Source organism: Triticum aestivum, unplaced genomic scaffold (assembly GCF_018294505.1).
Source record: "Triticum aestivum cultivar Chinese Spring unplaced genomic scaffold, IWGSC CS RefSeq v2.1 scaffold94618, whole genome shotgun sequence".
Taxonomy (NCBI): domain Eukaryota; kingdom Viridiplantae; phylum Streptophyta; class Magnoliopsida; order Poales; family Poaceae; genus Triticum; species Triticum aestivum.
Window position 1 is genome coordinate 30,753 of NW_025226222.1, and position 16,134 is coordinate 46,886.

Sequence of the window (16,134 nt, forward strand, 5' to 3'; positions counted from 1 at the left end):
AACAGGCCCCAAGATGGGATCTCATGGATACAGAAAGTTGCGGCGGTGGAATTAGGTTTTTGGCTCCGTCCTCGATCGTTTGGGGGTACGTGGATATATATAGGAGGAAGAAGTACATCGGTGGAGCTTCGAGGGGCCCACGAGGCAGGGGGCGTGCCCTAGGGGGGTGGCACCCCTACCCTTATGAGCACCTCATGGCTTTCTTGACGGAGGGTCCAAGTCTCCTGGATCTTATCTGATGAAAAAAAATCACGTTCCTGAAGGTTTCATTCCATTTGGACACCGCAAGATTGAACCCAAAGCTAAGCACTTCTCCCATGGCATGAACAACCAATCTAGTAGGCTAAACCAAATTGATAATTCAAAGAGACTTGCAAAGATAACCAATAATACATAAAAGAATTCAGAGAAGATTCAAATATTATTCATAGATAGACTTGATCATAAACCCATAATTCATTGGTCTCAACAAACACACCGCAAAAACAAGGTTACATCGAATAGATCTCCACGAGAGAGGGGGAGAACATTGTATTGAAATCCAAAAAGAGAGAAGAAGCCATCTAGCTACTAGCTATGGACCTGTAGGTCTGAAGTAAACTACTCACACTTCATCGGAGGGGCTTGGATGATGATTTAGAAGCCCTCGGTGATCGATGCCTCCTCCGGCGGAGCTCCGGAATAGGCCCCAACATGGGATCTCATGGATATAGAAAGTTGCGGCGGTGGAATTAGGTTTTTGGTTCCGTCCCCGATCGTTTGGGGGTACGTGGATATATATAGGAGGAAGAAGTACGTCGGTGGAGCTTCGAGGGGCCCACGAGGCAGGGGGCGCGCCCTAGGGGGGGCCTACCCTTGTGAGCACCTCGTGGCTTTCTTGATGGAGGGTCCAATTCTCGTGGATCTTATCTGATGAGAAAATCACGTTTCCGAAGGTTTCATTCCGTTTGGACTCCGTTTGATATTCCTTTTCTTCGAAACCCTAAAACAGGCAAAAAACAACAATTTTGGGCTGGGCCTCCGGTTAATAGGTTAGTCCCAAAAATAATATAAAAGTGGAAAATAAAGCCCAGTAATGTCTAAAACAGTAGATAATATAGCATGGAGGAATCAAAAATTATAGATATGCTGGAGACGTATCAGACACCAAGTATCTAAAAAAGGGAAAACTTTACTCGATCAAATTCATCGTTTGCAATGCTATGCTTGGAATTTATGTGAAATATATGATTATACTTGTTGTTCTGAAGACCCTAAGAAACACCTTCCCTACCAATGTTTGTTTAGTGATAATGGAATCGTATCCTCTTATGCTAAGGGTGTTTATAGTTACTATGATGTTCAGCAAATTGAAGAATTTGTTGCTTTTAAGGGTGCTTATGAAATTGCTTCTTTGATTGAAAAGTATGATGCTACTCTTTACAAATCTGAAAATTTTGCCATATTTAAATATTGCTATGATAATTATGCTTCTAATTCCTATGTTGAACCATATATTGAGTACTACTCCGCTGTCCAAGAAGCGACTAATATTTTGTAGGAGTCTATGGAAGAAGAAATTGATGAAACTGTGAGCTCATTGGATGAAAAAGATGAGGAGGAGAGAGAAGCACAAAAGGAAGAAGAGAGGATTAGCTACCCGTGCCCACCTTCTAATGAGAGTAACTCTTCAATTCATACATTGTTTAATTCCCCTTCGTGCTTACCGGAGGATGATTGCTATGATGATTGTTATGATCCCGTTGATTCTCTTGAAATATCCCTTTTTGATGATGCTTGCTATGCTTGTGGCCAAGATGCCAATATGAATTATGCTTATGGAGATGAACTTGCTATAGTTCCTTTATGTTAAACATGAAATTGTTTTTATTGCACCCACGCATGATAGTCCTATTATCTTTTTGAATTCTCCCGACTACACTATATCGGAGAAGTTTGCCCTTATTAAGGATTATATTGATGGGTTGTCTTTTACTACTACACATGATGATTTTGATGAATATAATATGCATGTGCTTGCTGCTCCTACTTGCAATTATTATGAGAGAGGAACTATATCTCCACCTGTCTATGTTTCCAATATGATAAAATTGCAAGAAACTGTTTATACTATGCATTGGCCTTTACTTTGTGTGCATGAATTGTTCTTTCATGACATGCCGATGCATAGGAAGAGAGTTAGACTTCGTCATTACATGATATATGTTGCTTTGCGCTCACTACTGAATGCCAAATCATTGTTAATTAAAATTGGCTTTGATATACCTTGGGATCCGGGTGGATCCATTACTTGAGCACTATATGCCTAGCTTAATGGCTTTAAAGAAAGCGCTGCCAGGGAGACAACCCAGAAGTTTTAGAGAGTCATTTATTTCTGTTGTGTTCTTTTATAAAGTTTAGAAATAAAAATAATGTGCCAAGGTTTGCCTTTAGGATGTTTACATTTGCTTGATGGTTTGTACGGTGCAGGACAGAAACTTTGGCTGTAGTGCGCGATTTTACATTTTTAGCTGGAACATCAAATGGTTCTGATTCTTTTTGCACTGTCTTCCTATACAAATTATTTATTTTTCCTAATTTTTATAGAATTTTTCAAGTATCAGAAGTATGGTGAATGTTCAGATTATTACAGACTGTTCTGTTTTAGACAGATTCTGTTTTTTATGCATAGTTTTGATGAAACTATCAATTTATATCAGTGGATTAAGCCATGGAAAAGTTATATTACAGTATACACAATGCAAAAACAAAATATGAATTGGTTTGCAACAGTACTTAGAGTAGTGATTTGCTTTATTATACTAACGGATCTTACCGAGTTTTCTGTTGAAGTTTTGTGTGGATGAAGTGTTCGATGATCGAGAAGGTCTCGATGTGAGAAGAAGGAAGAGAGGTAAGAGCTCAAGCTTGGGGATGCCCGAGGCACCCCAAGTAAATATTCAAGGAGACTCAAGCGTCTAAGCTTGGGGATGCCCTGGAAGGCATCCCCTCTTTCTTCAACAAGTATCAGTATGTTTTCGGATTCGTTTCGTTCATGTGATATGTGCAATCTTGGAGCGTCTTTTGCATTTAGTTTTCATTTTTATTTTATGCACCATGCTGGTATGAGATAGTCCTTGGTTGATTTATAGAATGCTCATTGCACTTCACTTATATCTTTTGAGTATTGCTTTATAGAATGCTTCATGTGCTTCTCTTATATCATTTGAAGTTTGGATTGCATGTTTCTCTTTACATAGAAAACCGCCATTTGTAGAATGCTCTTTTGCTTCACTTAGATTTGTTAGAGCATGGACATATCTTTTTTAGAAAGAATTGAACTCTCTTGCTTCACTTATATCTATTTAGAGAGATGACAGGAACTGGTCATTCACATGGTTAGTCATAAAATCCTACATAAAACTTGTAGATCACTGAATATGATGTGTTTGATTCCTTGCAGTAGTTTTGCGATATAAAGATGGTGATATTAGAGTCATGCTAGTGGGTGGTTGTGAATTGTAGAAATACTAGTGTTGAGGTTTGTGATTCCCGTAGCATGCACGTATGGTGAACCGTTATGTAACGAAGTTGGAGCATGAGGTATTTATTGATTGTCTTCCTTATGAGTGGCGGTCGGGGATGAGCGATGGTCTTTTCCTACCAATCTATCCCCCAAGGAGCATGCGTGCAGTACTTTGTTTCGATGACTAATAGATTTTTGCAATAAGTATGTGAGTTCTTTATGACTAATGTTGAGTCCATGGATTATACGCACTCTCGCCCTTCCACCATTACTAGCCTCTCTAGTACCGCGCAACTTTCGCCGATACCATAAACCCACCATATACCTTCCTCAAAACAGCCACCATACCTACCTATCATGGCATTTCCATAGTCATTCCGAGTATATTGCCATGCAACTTTCATCATCATCATATACATGACTTGAGCATTCATTGTCATATTGCTTTGCATGATCGTAAGATAGCTAGCATGATGTTTTCATGGCTTGTCCGTTTTTTGATGTCATTGCTATGCTAGATCATTGCACATCCCGGTACACCGCCAGAGGCATTCATATAGAGTCATATCTTTGTTCTAGATATCGAGTTGTAATATTGAGTTGTAAGTAAATAAAAGTGTGATGATCATCATTATTAGAACAATTGTCCCATGTGAGGTTATCAAAATAAAAGTGGCCAAAGAAGCCTCCCCCAAAAAAAGAGAGGCCAAAGAAGCCTACAAAAAAAAGATAAAAAGAAAAAAATGAGAGAAACAGAGAGAAGGGGAAATGTTACTATCCTTTTACTACACTTGTGCTTTAAAGTAGCACCATGTTCTGCATATAGAGAGTCTCTTGAGCTATCACTTTCATATACTAGTGGGAATTTTCATTATAGAACTTGGCTTGTATATTTCAATGATGGGCTTCCTCAAATGCCCTAGGTCTTCATGAGCAAGCAAGTTGGATGCACACCCACTTAGTTTCAGTTTGAGCTTTCATATACTTATAGCTCTAGTGCATCCGTTGCATGGCAATCCCTACTCACTCACATTGATATCTATTGATGGGCATCTCCATAGCCCGTTGATACGCCTAGTTGATGTGAAACTAACTTCTCCTTTTTTTTCTTCTCCACAACCACCATTCTATTCCACCTATAGTGCTATGTCCATGGCTCACGCTCATGTATTGCGTGAAAGTTGAAAAGGTTTGAGAACGTCAAAAGTATGAAATAATTGCTTGGCTTGTCATCGATGTTGTGCATGATGTGAGTATTTTGTGTGACGAAGATGGAGCATAGCCAGACTATATGATTTTGTAGGAATAACTTTCTTTAGCCTTGTTATTTTGGAAAGACATGATTGCTTTGTTAGTAGGCTTGAAATATTATTGTTTTTATGTCAAATGATAGACTATTGCTTTGAATCACTCGTATCTTAATATTCATGCCATGATTAGACATATGATCAAGATTATGCTAGGTAGCATTCCACATCAAAAATTACCTTTTTTATCATTTACCTACTCGAGGATGAGCAGGAATTAAGCTTGGGGATGCTGATACGTCTCCGTCGTATCTATAATTTTTGATTGTTCCATGCGAATATTCTACAACTTTCATATACTTTTGCCAACTTTTTATACTATTTTTGGGACTAACATATTGATCCAGTGCCCAGTGCCAGTTCCTGTTGGTTGTAAGTTTTTGGTTTTGCAGAATATCCATATCAAACGGAGTCCAAACGGGATAAAAATGGACGGAGATACTATTTGGAATATTTGGAAAATTCCGGAAGAAAAATCCACGCGAGACGGTGCCCCAGGTGGTCACGAGGCAGGGGGGTGCGGCCCCTACCCTCGTGAGCCACTCGTAAGGCGGTTGATGCTCTTTTTTTCCGCAAGAAAGCTAATTTTCGGACAAAATATCACGGCGAAGGATTCAGGCCAATCAGAGTTACGGATTTCCATATATACATGAAACGGTGAAACGGAGCCAGGGAGAACGCAGAAACAAAGAGAGACAGAGAGACAGATCCAATCTCGGAGGGGCTCTCGCCCCTCCCATGCCATGGAGGCCATGGACCAGAGGGGAAACCCTTCTCCCATCTAGGGAGGAGGTCAAGGAAGAAGAAGAAGGAGGGGGGCTCTCTCCCCCTCGCTTCCGGTGGCACCGGAACGCCATCGGGGGCCATCATCATCACCACGATCTACACCAACACCTCTGCCATATTCACCAACATCTCCATCACCTGCCCCCCTCTATCTACAGCGGTCCACTCTTCCACAACCTGCTGTACCCTCTACTTGAACATGGTGCTTTATGCTTCATATTATTATCCAATGATGTGTTGCCATCCTATGATGTCTGAGTAGATTTTCGTTGTCCTATCGGTGGTTGATGAATTGCTATGATTGATTTAATTTGCTTGTGGTTATGTTGCTGTCCTTTGGTGCCCATCATATGATTGCGCGCGTGGATCACACCCTAGAGTTAGTTGTATGTTGATAGGACTATGTATTGGAGGGCAAGAGTGACAGAAGCTTCAACCTAGCATAGAAATTGATGCCTACGGGATTGAAGGGGGACCAATATATCTTAATGCTATGGTTGAGTTTTACCCTAATAAACATTAGCAGTTGCGGATGCTTGCTAATAGTTCCAATCATAAGTGCATAGAATTCTAAGTCAGGGATGACATGCTAGCAGTGGCCTCTCCCACATAATACTTGCTATCGGTCTAGTAAAGTAGTCAATTGCTTAGGGGCAATTTCACAACTCCTACCACCACTTTTCCACACTCGCTATATTTACTTTATTGTTTCTTTATCTAAACAGCCCCTACTTTTTATTTACATACTCTTTATTATCTTGCAAACCTATCCAACAACACTTACAAAGTACTTCCAGTTTCATACTTGTTTTAGGTAAAGCGAACGTCAAGTGTGCGTAGAGTTGTATCGGTGGTCGATAGAACTTGAGGGAATATTTGTTCTACCTTTAGCTCCTCATTGGGTTCGACACTCTTACTTATCGAAAACTGTTGCGATCCCCTATATTTGTGGGTTATCAGTTACACACACATAAAGTATGTTTGGATAGAGCTATGTTGGGCTTCAGCATGTGGGGTGGCTACATCCAATGCAAAAAAAAATAAGGTTGGGCTTTGTTTCGGCCACAAGACTGACTTCTGTTGCATCCAGCAACCGGCAAGAAGTGAGAATGATGGATTCTACGTGCAATCACTTTGCACGAAATCTACATCCGATACCCATATCCAGAGATGGGCCAAAGCCTTTGGAGTCGTGCCAGATAATGAACTTCGAAATGATCTCTACCGGATCCAGCAGGAAATTGTGTCCATCATCATGAAAGATGTCCTCAAAGAGAATGGGATGTTCTACGATGGCCCAATATCGCGAGCTGACGTCCGAACCCGCATTGCCCTACATCGTCAGGACATGACGCCTTTCACTAAGCTTGGGTCTACCCTTCCGGATATGGACAGATGGGAAGACTGCACATCTTAAAAACAATTTGTCTGTTTAGTTACTTGTTACTTTTTGTACGACGGAACTTCAAATCTCTCAGTACGACGAAACTATTAGATGTATGGTGCCGCGCTCTAGTTAATTACTTTCAGTACGATGAAATTTGTTAACTATGTTTACTATATATGTTGCTTCTATTTCATAACTGTTTCGTTGAATTCGCTTCATGATATATATATATATATATATATATATATATATATATATATATCTGTGTGTGTGTGTGCGTGCATCTCTAACAGATATATAGATCAACGATGGCGAGGAAGTGGTATGTCGTGTATGTAGGGCATGTTCTCGGTGTGTATGATGAGTGGCCAAAGTGTCAGGCCCAAGTCTCTGGCTTCTCCTGTGGAAGCCAGAAAGGGTTTGATAACAGAGCGGAAGCCGAAGCTAGTTACTTGAGATTCATAGCACAACAGGGGATTCAAAACCAGCACCGCTGCAAAAACTACTACATAATACCGCTTTTGATCATCGTGATCGCTCTTATCTCGTATGTCATTGTTTAGGTAGATGATGAAACATGTGTCTACGGTGACAATGTAAGAGACATGTGATCTTTAACTTGTATCGCTATTTCGAGATGATGATGAGATCGACATCATTTGTGTTGAGACTATGTTGATATGATGAGACTATGTTGTACCACTTCGATGATGATGATGAGACATTCCTTTTTCATGGTCTCGACGCAAGCCATCTTCATTGCTGGCCCACCGTCCTCTCCAGCCTGCACAAGATCTGCCGCGGCTGTGGCATCCTCGTCAGCCATACTCTTGCGGTACTCACGGGCCGAGTGGCCCTTGATGCTGCAATATCGGCACTTGTCTCGGTCGTCATTGGCGGCACCTCATCCGGCTCCGCACTGGGTGCGACCACCGCCTCTGCCGGTGTCGCCTCCGTTGCTCGGGGCACCTCCACCACGTCCTTGACGCTTCCTCGCCTCCCACTTCTTCGAGAATAGGAGTTGTCCGCCGCCGAAGCTCTCGCGGCCATCGTCAAGGCGGTCCTCCACCACCCGCAACCGGCCCATGAGCTCCTCGATGGAGAGCTCGCTTAGGTCAAGCAAAGTTTCGATGGAGACCGCTACCTGAGCGAAGCGAGGTGGCATGATGCGGAGAAATTTCCACATGACTCTCACGTCGTCCATGGTATCGCCGAGCACTCGGAGCTGCGACGCAAGGCTGGAGAGCCGCATGGCGAAGTCATCGACGAGCTCGCCCTCCTTGAAGGTGATGTTCTTGAAGTCCGCCCGCAGCTTCTGAGCGTTCGCCTCGCGCACACGGTTGTTGTCGAGGCGCTGGGTACAGATGGCTTCCCGCGCCTCCTTGGCGCTTGCCTTCGCCGCGAGCATGTCATGCATCTCCGGCGGTGTGGCGCGCATAAGCACCACCACGGTTTTCCTATCTTCCTTTCTCTCGATCAGGTCGTCCTCGATGGGAACCCAAAGGCTCGCCGCATGGAGGTTGGACTCCATGATCAATGCCCACTCGTTGTAGTTTGAGCGCGTGAGCATCGGGAAGGTGATGGGCATGCCTGATACGTCCATTTTGCATCATGCTTTTATATCGATATTTATTGCATTATGGGCTGTTATTACACCTTATGTCACAATATTTATGCCTATTCTCTCTTATTTTACAAGGTTCACACGAAGAGGGAGAATGCTGGCAGCTGGAATTCTGTGCTGGAAAAGGAGCAAATATTAGAGACCTATTCTGCACAACTCCAAAAGTCCTGAAACTCCACGGGAGTCATTTTTAGAATATATAAAAATATTGGGCGAAGGAAACACCAGAGGGGGGCCACCCACCATCCATGAGGGTGGGGGCGCGCCCTACCCCCTGGGCGCGCCCCCTGTCTCGTGGGCCCCCTGGCAGGCCTCCGGTGCACATCTTTGGCTATATGAAGTCTTTTGCCCTGGAAAAAATCATAAGCAAGCTCTCGGGATGAAACTCCGCCGCCATGAGGCGGAACCTTGGCGGAACCAATCTAGGGCTCCGGTGGAGTTGTTCTGCCGGGGGAGCATCCCTCCAGGAGGGGGAAATCATCACCATCGTCATCACCATCAATCCTCTCATCGAGAGGGGGTCAATCTCCATCAACATCTTCACCAGCACCATCTCATCTCAAACCCTAGTTCATCTCTTGTATCCAATCTTTGTCCCAAAACCTCAGACTGGTACCTGTGGGTTGCTAGTAGTGTTGATTACTCCTTGTAGTTGATGCTAGTTGGTTTACTTGGTGGAAGATCATATGATCAGATCCTTTATGCGAATTAATACCCCTCTGATTATGAACATGAATATGATTTCTGAGTAGTTACGTTTGTTCCTGATGACATGGGAGAAGTCTTGCTATAAGTAGTCATGTGAATTTGGTATCCGTTCGATATTTTGATGAGATGTATGTTGTCTTTCCTCTAGTGGTGTCATGTGAACGTCGACTACATGACACTTCACCATTGTTTAGGCCTAGGGGAAGGCATTGGGAAGTAATAAGTAGATGATGGGTTGCTAGAGTGACAGAAGCTTAAACCCTAGTTTATGCGTTGTTTCGTAAGAGGCTGATTTGAATCCATATGTTTCATGCTATGGTTAGGTTTACCTTAATACTTCTTTTGTAGTTGCGGATGCTTGCAAGAGGGGTTAATCATAAGTGGGATGCTTGTCCAAGTAAAGGCAGTACCCAAGCACCGGTCCACCCACATATCAAATTATCAAATTACCGAACGCGAATCATATGAGCGTGATGAAAACTAGCTTGACGATAATTCTCATGTGTCCTCGGGAGTGCTTTCCTTTATATAAGAGTTTGTCCAGGCTTGTCCTTTGCTACAAAAAGGATTGGGCCATTTTGCTGCACCTTATTTACTTTTATTACTTGTTACCCGTTATCAATTACCTTATCACAAAACTATCTGTTACCGATAATTTCAGTGCTTATAGAGAATACCTTACTGAAAACTGCTTATCATTACCTTCTGCTCCTCGTTGGGTTGGACACTCTTACTTACCGAAAGGACTACGATAGATCCCCTATACTTGTGGGTCATCAAGACTCTTTTCTGGTGTCGTTGCCGGGGAGTGAAGCGCCTTTGATAGGTGGAATTTGGTAAGGAAAGATTTATATAGTTTGCTGAAATTTACTGTCATCTGTTACTACGGAAAGTAATCCTTTGAGGGGCTTGTTCGGGGTATCTTTACCCCGACCAGTAAAGCAAAGAGTTGCTCCTCAACCTAATGAACCTACTGAAAATGTGAATCATGATACCTGATAAACAGGAGATCCAACTGTCAGTGTATTTATCCGTCAAACTATACAAATTAATCTCGACTTTGATCCAGAAAATTTCCCAAACCCTGAAAAAACAGCAAAGTAGCTCAGCTTAATGACCCAAACATACAACTAATGGGAATACTATAATGTAGAGATTAGCGACGATAGGAATAAATAGTCCAAATAATAGCTGACCAACTCAAAAATTATGGCTGAGAGATGTTCATCTGAATTCTAAATGTGTTGTGCTCTGAAAACAGTACAAAGGTTTAATCACCCTATTATTACTTGCCGTTTCTAAACCATTTTTTTCTGAAAACAATTCTGTACAAGTGAAGTTGTAAAATTGTGAAGCTACCGAGATGACACTAAGATTAACATATTGCTGCCATTCCTGACTTAAAGCTTTTACTCAAACTGCTGCTACGTATGAAAACTCTATATTAGCTTCTCGACTTTTTGAGGACATACATACATTGAGAATAGTGACTAAACCACCGCATGTTAATACAGTGGAAACTGAAGTTGTAGCTCCAAACACGGAAGATAAAATTTAGGAAATTTCAACTTGGAGAATGAAAATATATGCTTGCAATTAGATGATATATAGCATTTTCTTTAAGTGCCGATGGTGCTTCATACTAACAAACTTGAAACATTCAGAGAAGTGAAACATTTGGAAAGGCGGTGGTTGCGCCGCTGATGCCTTTATTGCAGAGAGGAACTGAACATCGAGCCCGATCCGCACCCAGCCATCTCCCATCACATTTTCCCTCCTTTGCTCTCCACACAATGCATGCCAGCAGCGTACAACACTTGCCACAAGGGCCCGGAGAGGATCTGAATGTTGAAGTTGTATGCTGCATTTCATGGTTTGAAATGTAACTGTGCACTCCAAAAGGGTTATGCAGTAGATTATCCATAGACTAAATTTGATTAGCTGAGCAATTCTATGCAATAGTACATAATATGTCAGTAGTAAGGAATGATCAGTTCTCCTGAGATAACACATAATACATCCAGTAACAAGTGACAAGAGTGAGCTTTCAACTTGCTTCTTCAACAGCATTGCCCTACGTGTCTTCAATAATCAAATATTGATTATTAAGAAGGCCACCAGATAATCTCTCGCACAAAAAGAAGACCTGGATTAAAAGGGAAGTCAATTTTTGATTTCAAGAAATAGAGACACATGGAAGGTAGATTACTAGTAATAAGCAGCAAGACTGCAAGACGACACCTAGAGGCCCTGGATAAAAAGTTGATGTCAATTCTCCAGTTCAAGAAAATAGATACATGGGGCAGCTAAGTTAGCATATGTTACATACACACCAACAAAATGACTTGGTAATTTTGGTATTGACGTGCACAATAATCCCTTCTTTCCAAAAGGTTATCGACACAAACATAGATTTCACGCAACTATGTAACAACCAAAGATTCTTGATTTGAATTCTACATGCATCAACAAATAGCTTACCGAAAAAGGCATCTTGGCCCGCTTTATAAGTAAAGGCACAACCACAATAAACCACACCACAAACGGAGGTCCAGTGGTAACATAAAGGTTCGGAAATTACATTGAAATAAAGTACTTGCTGGGGGCAACAGCAAAACAAGCTGACAAAACCCTAAAGTTGATACATATTGCAGCTCATAGTGGATCCAGTTCATACATACTGCAGCTCATGAGGATACAAACACCTAGGACATTAAAAAGCATCAGCGGACTCATCAACGTTTCCTAAATTTAAGCTTTTACTCAAACAGTTGCATACTTATGTAGAATATGAACTGCCGCTACCTACGAAACTGTACATTAGCTCCTCTACTTTTTGAGGACATACATAGTAGAGTGGAAACTAAAGTTGTAGCTCCAAACACGGAAGATAACAATTAGGAAATTTCAGTGCTTTCAATTGCATGATTACTGCATTTTCTTTAAGTGCCGACGGTCTTTTACACTAACAAAGTACTAACATTCAGAGAAGTGACAACATATGGAAAGGTGGTGGTTGCATCGCTGATACCTTTGTTGCAGAGTGGATCTGAACATCGAGCCCGATCCACACCCAGCCATCTCCATCACATTTTCCCTCCTTTGCTCTCCACACAATGCATGCCTGCAGCGCACGATACTTGCCACGAGGGCCTGGAGAGGATCTGAATGTTGAAGTTGTATGCTGCATTCCATGGTTTAAAATGTTACCGGGGACTCCAAAAGGGTTACATAGTAAATTATCCACATACTAATTCGATATCTGAGCAATTCTATGCAGTGGTACATAATTCATCGGCGGTAAGGAATGATCAGTTGTCCTGCGATGGATCATAATACATGCAGTAACAAGTGACAAGAGTGAGCTTTCAACTCGCTTCTACAACAGCATTGCCCACATAATTCCTGGCGCTGTACTTTCCAATATAGATTAATGAAGACAAATTACCGATTGCGCAATCATTTAATTAAATAGTAGAGATCCAAGCTCTTCTACAAATTAGGTGCAACTTGCAAGTCAACACAGAGGACAATTTGCTAGGCAGAGCAAAAAAGAAACAGGAAACACATGTGGATTATCAAATATTTATTATTAATAAGGCCACCATATAATCTCTCAGACTAAAAGAAGACCTAGATAAAAACCGGCAAAGCCAACTCTTGAGTTCAAGAAATAGAGAAACCAGGAAGGTAGATTACCAGTAATAAATAATAAGAAGACACCTAGAGGCCCAGGATAAAAACGCGAAGTCAATTCTCCAGTTCAAGAAAATAGATACATAGGGCAGATTAATTAGCACATATTACAAACACATAGGAAAATGACTTGGTAATTTCGGCATTGACGCGCACAACAATCCCTTCTTTCCAAAAGGGTATTGACACAAACGTAAACATCATGGAACCATGTAATAACCAAAGATTCTTGATTTATATTTTACATGCATCAACAAAGAAGCTTACCAAAAAAGTTATCTTGCCCCACTTTATAAATAAAGCTGCAACCATCATTATTAATAAGGCCACCAGATAATCTCTCGCAAAAAAAATAAGACCTGGATAAAAAGGGAACGTCAATTCTTGAGTTCAAGAAATAGAGACACCAGGAAGGTAGATTACCAGTAATAAGTAGCAAGACGACACCTAGAGGCTCAGGATAAAAAACCGAAGTCAATTCTCCGGTTCAAGAAAACAGATACATGGGGCAGATTAGTTAGCACATAGTACAAACACACACCAAAATGACTTGGTAATTTTGGCATTGATGCACACAATAAGCCCAACATAGATTTCATGCAACTATGTAACAACCAAAGATTCTCGATTTGAGTTTTACATGCATCAACAAAGAAGCTTACCAAAAAAGACATCTTGCCCTGTTTTACAAATGAAGCCACAACCACGATACAACCACACCGCAAACGGAAGTCCACAAGTAACATAAAGGTTCGAAAGTACAACGAAATAAAGTACTTGCTGGAGGCAACAGCAAAACAAGCCGACAAAACCCTTCAATTCATACATACTGCAGCTCATAGTGGACCTAATTCATACATACTGCAGCTCATGAGGATACAAACATCCAGGACATTGAAATGCATCAGCGGACTCATCAGACTTCAGGTGAAAGGCCAACCGTTCACAACATAACCATGTAGCGATGGAAAGAAGTCATGCGGAACAAGACTTTGCTTGAGCTGCAGTTGAGTAGGTTGGACACCTGTGTGATTGAAAGTGGCGACCAACTTGCCATCCATGTCAATCTGAACTAGCCAGTTGGGAAATTTGACCAGGACAAGCAACTCACCATCCCCAGGCACGACCACCGTTTCCCAAGAGTCATCGTCATCGCGTTTTCCACACGACGCCATAATCTCTGCAAGCGGCAGTTCAATGTGGCACTTGAAGGTCCAGACCTCGCTTGCATAGTCCTGCAACACCCAGATATCAATGCTTGTCGCTTTGTCGTTAAAGCTAGACATGCCGAGCATGCCATCCATCTCAAATAGCCCATCACAGGTGGTACCACGAACAACCGGGACGCGCATCTGTCGGAACGTCTCGGCTGTGGTGTCAAATACGATTATCATGTTGCTTTCGCCCTCGTGCTGCTGCACCCTGTACCAGTGCAGCCCGCCACGGAATAGCACAGACTTGGTGCCGAATATCACTTCTTTATGCACTTCCCCCGGCCTGACAATGCTTCTCGGCGGTTGGATGGAGCCCAACGATAAAACATAGCAGCCAGCTTCCCTCCCAGCTGCCAGACACGGGTACATCAGTACCCTGTATTCGCCGGTTGGGGGGTGACGGTACATCCCCAAGAACGTGAAGTCCATAGGCACCATGAGGCGGGCATACTGACGGGTCGCTGAGTTGCAGATACCCAAGGACTTGCGGCGCCACCAGTCGAAGACAACGAGGCCGTCAAAGGAGGCCACCAGATCTTTGAATTCGGAGGCTCGGCCAAGTAGCGCGACGGGCTGGAGCTTGTCGGCGGCGGCCCGGTGGTCGAAGGGGATGATGTCTATGTCGCCACCGACCTTGTAGTGGCCGTAGTGGGGAAGGTTGCAGACGTAGAGGAGGGGGCGGGTGGGCTGGCGGGCGTGGTTGGCGATGAGGAAGTCGCGGGCGGAGGTGGCTGTGCGCCAGGCGCGGCAGACGGCACGGCAGCGGAGGAGCGATTTGGGGGGCAGGCGGACGAGGATGTCCCAGATGAGGATCTCATCCGGGATGCCACCATGAGGAGGCGTCGGCCCTCCCCTTGCTGCCTCCGCCATGGCCGCCGGCGTGAAGCTAGACCTGCATCTCGATCTGTCGCAGGGGTAGAGTGGACAAGTAGAGACGTGTGGGGAAAAGTGGTAGGTAGTGACGGCGGAGGGTTTCGTGGTCGTGGTCGTGGGGATAGGAATAATATGTGCCTTTTTGTTCTTTTCTTTTTTTAACAGGTATTAGGCGCCGAAGGCGTCCAATTTCATTCAGCCCAAAACCAGCGTACAGCCCCTAAAAAACATGTTGTACAAAGTCCTGGAGATTTAGATGGGAAAGAAGAGAGATTACAAGGCAACGCATGTGTGTTCTGTGAGCTGAACCATGCAACTACCTCATGAGCAACATTACGAGCAATACCATTGATCTTCCTAGATATGTGATACACCTGCATGTGGACATGTTTTGTTGACCCGAAGAGATCACAAGAGTGGTTCTAATAGTCCAAGGAATAGAATCAGCTGAAATAGGTTCTCAAAAACAAAAATCAACCATAAAAAAAAAATTCCAATTCTTGATTGGCCCTCCCCTTCCCCTCGCGTCGCCCTCCTGAGGGCGACTCGAGGGTTCCCTCCCACGGCCGCCGCTAACCCCCCTTCTCGGACCTCCCCTCCTCACTGTCGCCGGAGGCAGTCGCCGGGCTCCCCACGCGGCCGCTGAAGAGGGCGGCGGCGGGGTTCTCTTCCGCTCTGTCGCTGGGCAGGGGGCTAGGGCTCGGGGCGGCGGCTCCAAGTGGTGCGGGCAGCGTCCCTTGGCGCGGTGGGCCGCCTCTGCCCAGCTGTGTGGGTGACGGGCCGGCGGTGGATCCGAGCGGCTGGTGGTCGGGTCCCCGTGTCTGGCCTCTCCAGATCTGAATACGCCTTCTTTGGCTACTGACGCAGCCTCTCCTATGCCATGTCTTGCTGGATCCGGTGGACGACCCCATGGTGGTGGGGTGAGGAGCCCTGGATCGGGGTAACCTCTTGGTCCGCGGCGGCGGCCACATCGTCGGCGGCGCTCCGGGCGCCGCTACTCTTCCTGAAGGCGACGTTGAGGTCCATCTCCCTCC

At 43.8% G+C, this 16,134-nt stretch overlaps 1 protein-coding gene across 2 annotated transcripts; it reads right to left on the bottom strand.

The window, feature by feature from the left end:
• Positions 1-10,890: 10,890 nt before the first annotated feature.
• On the bottom strand, positions 10,891-15,227 carry LOC123172527 (putative F-box protein At3g52320). Of its 2 annotated transcripts, XM_044589485.1 has the most exons (3): positions 13,281-15,227; positions 12,349-12,501; positions 10,891-11,463 (listed from the first exon to the last, which is right to left on the bottom strand). In XM_044589485.1, exon 1 carries the CDS (start codon positions 15,095-15,097, stop codon positions 13,937-13,939), a length of 1,161 nt encoding a protein of 386 aa, XP_044445420.1. In that variant the 5' UTR covers positions 15,098-15,227; the 3' UTR covers positions 10,891-11,463; positions 12,349-12,501; positions 13,281-13,936. The 2 variants fall into 2 exon arrangements, with proteins under 2 accessions (XP_044445420.1, XP_044445419.1); XM_044589484.1 differs by having other exon boundaries at positions 12,349-15,227.
• Between the last annotated feature and the right edge of the window lie 907 nt (positions 15,228-16,134).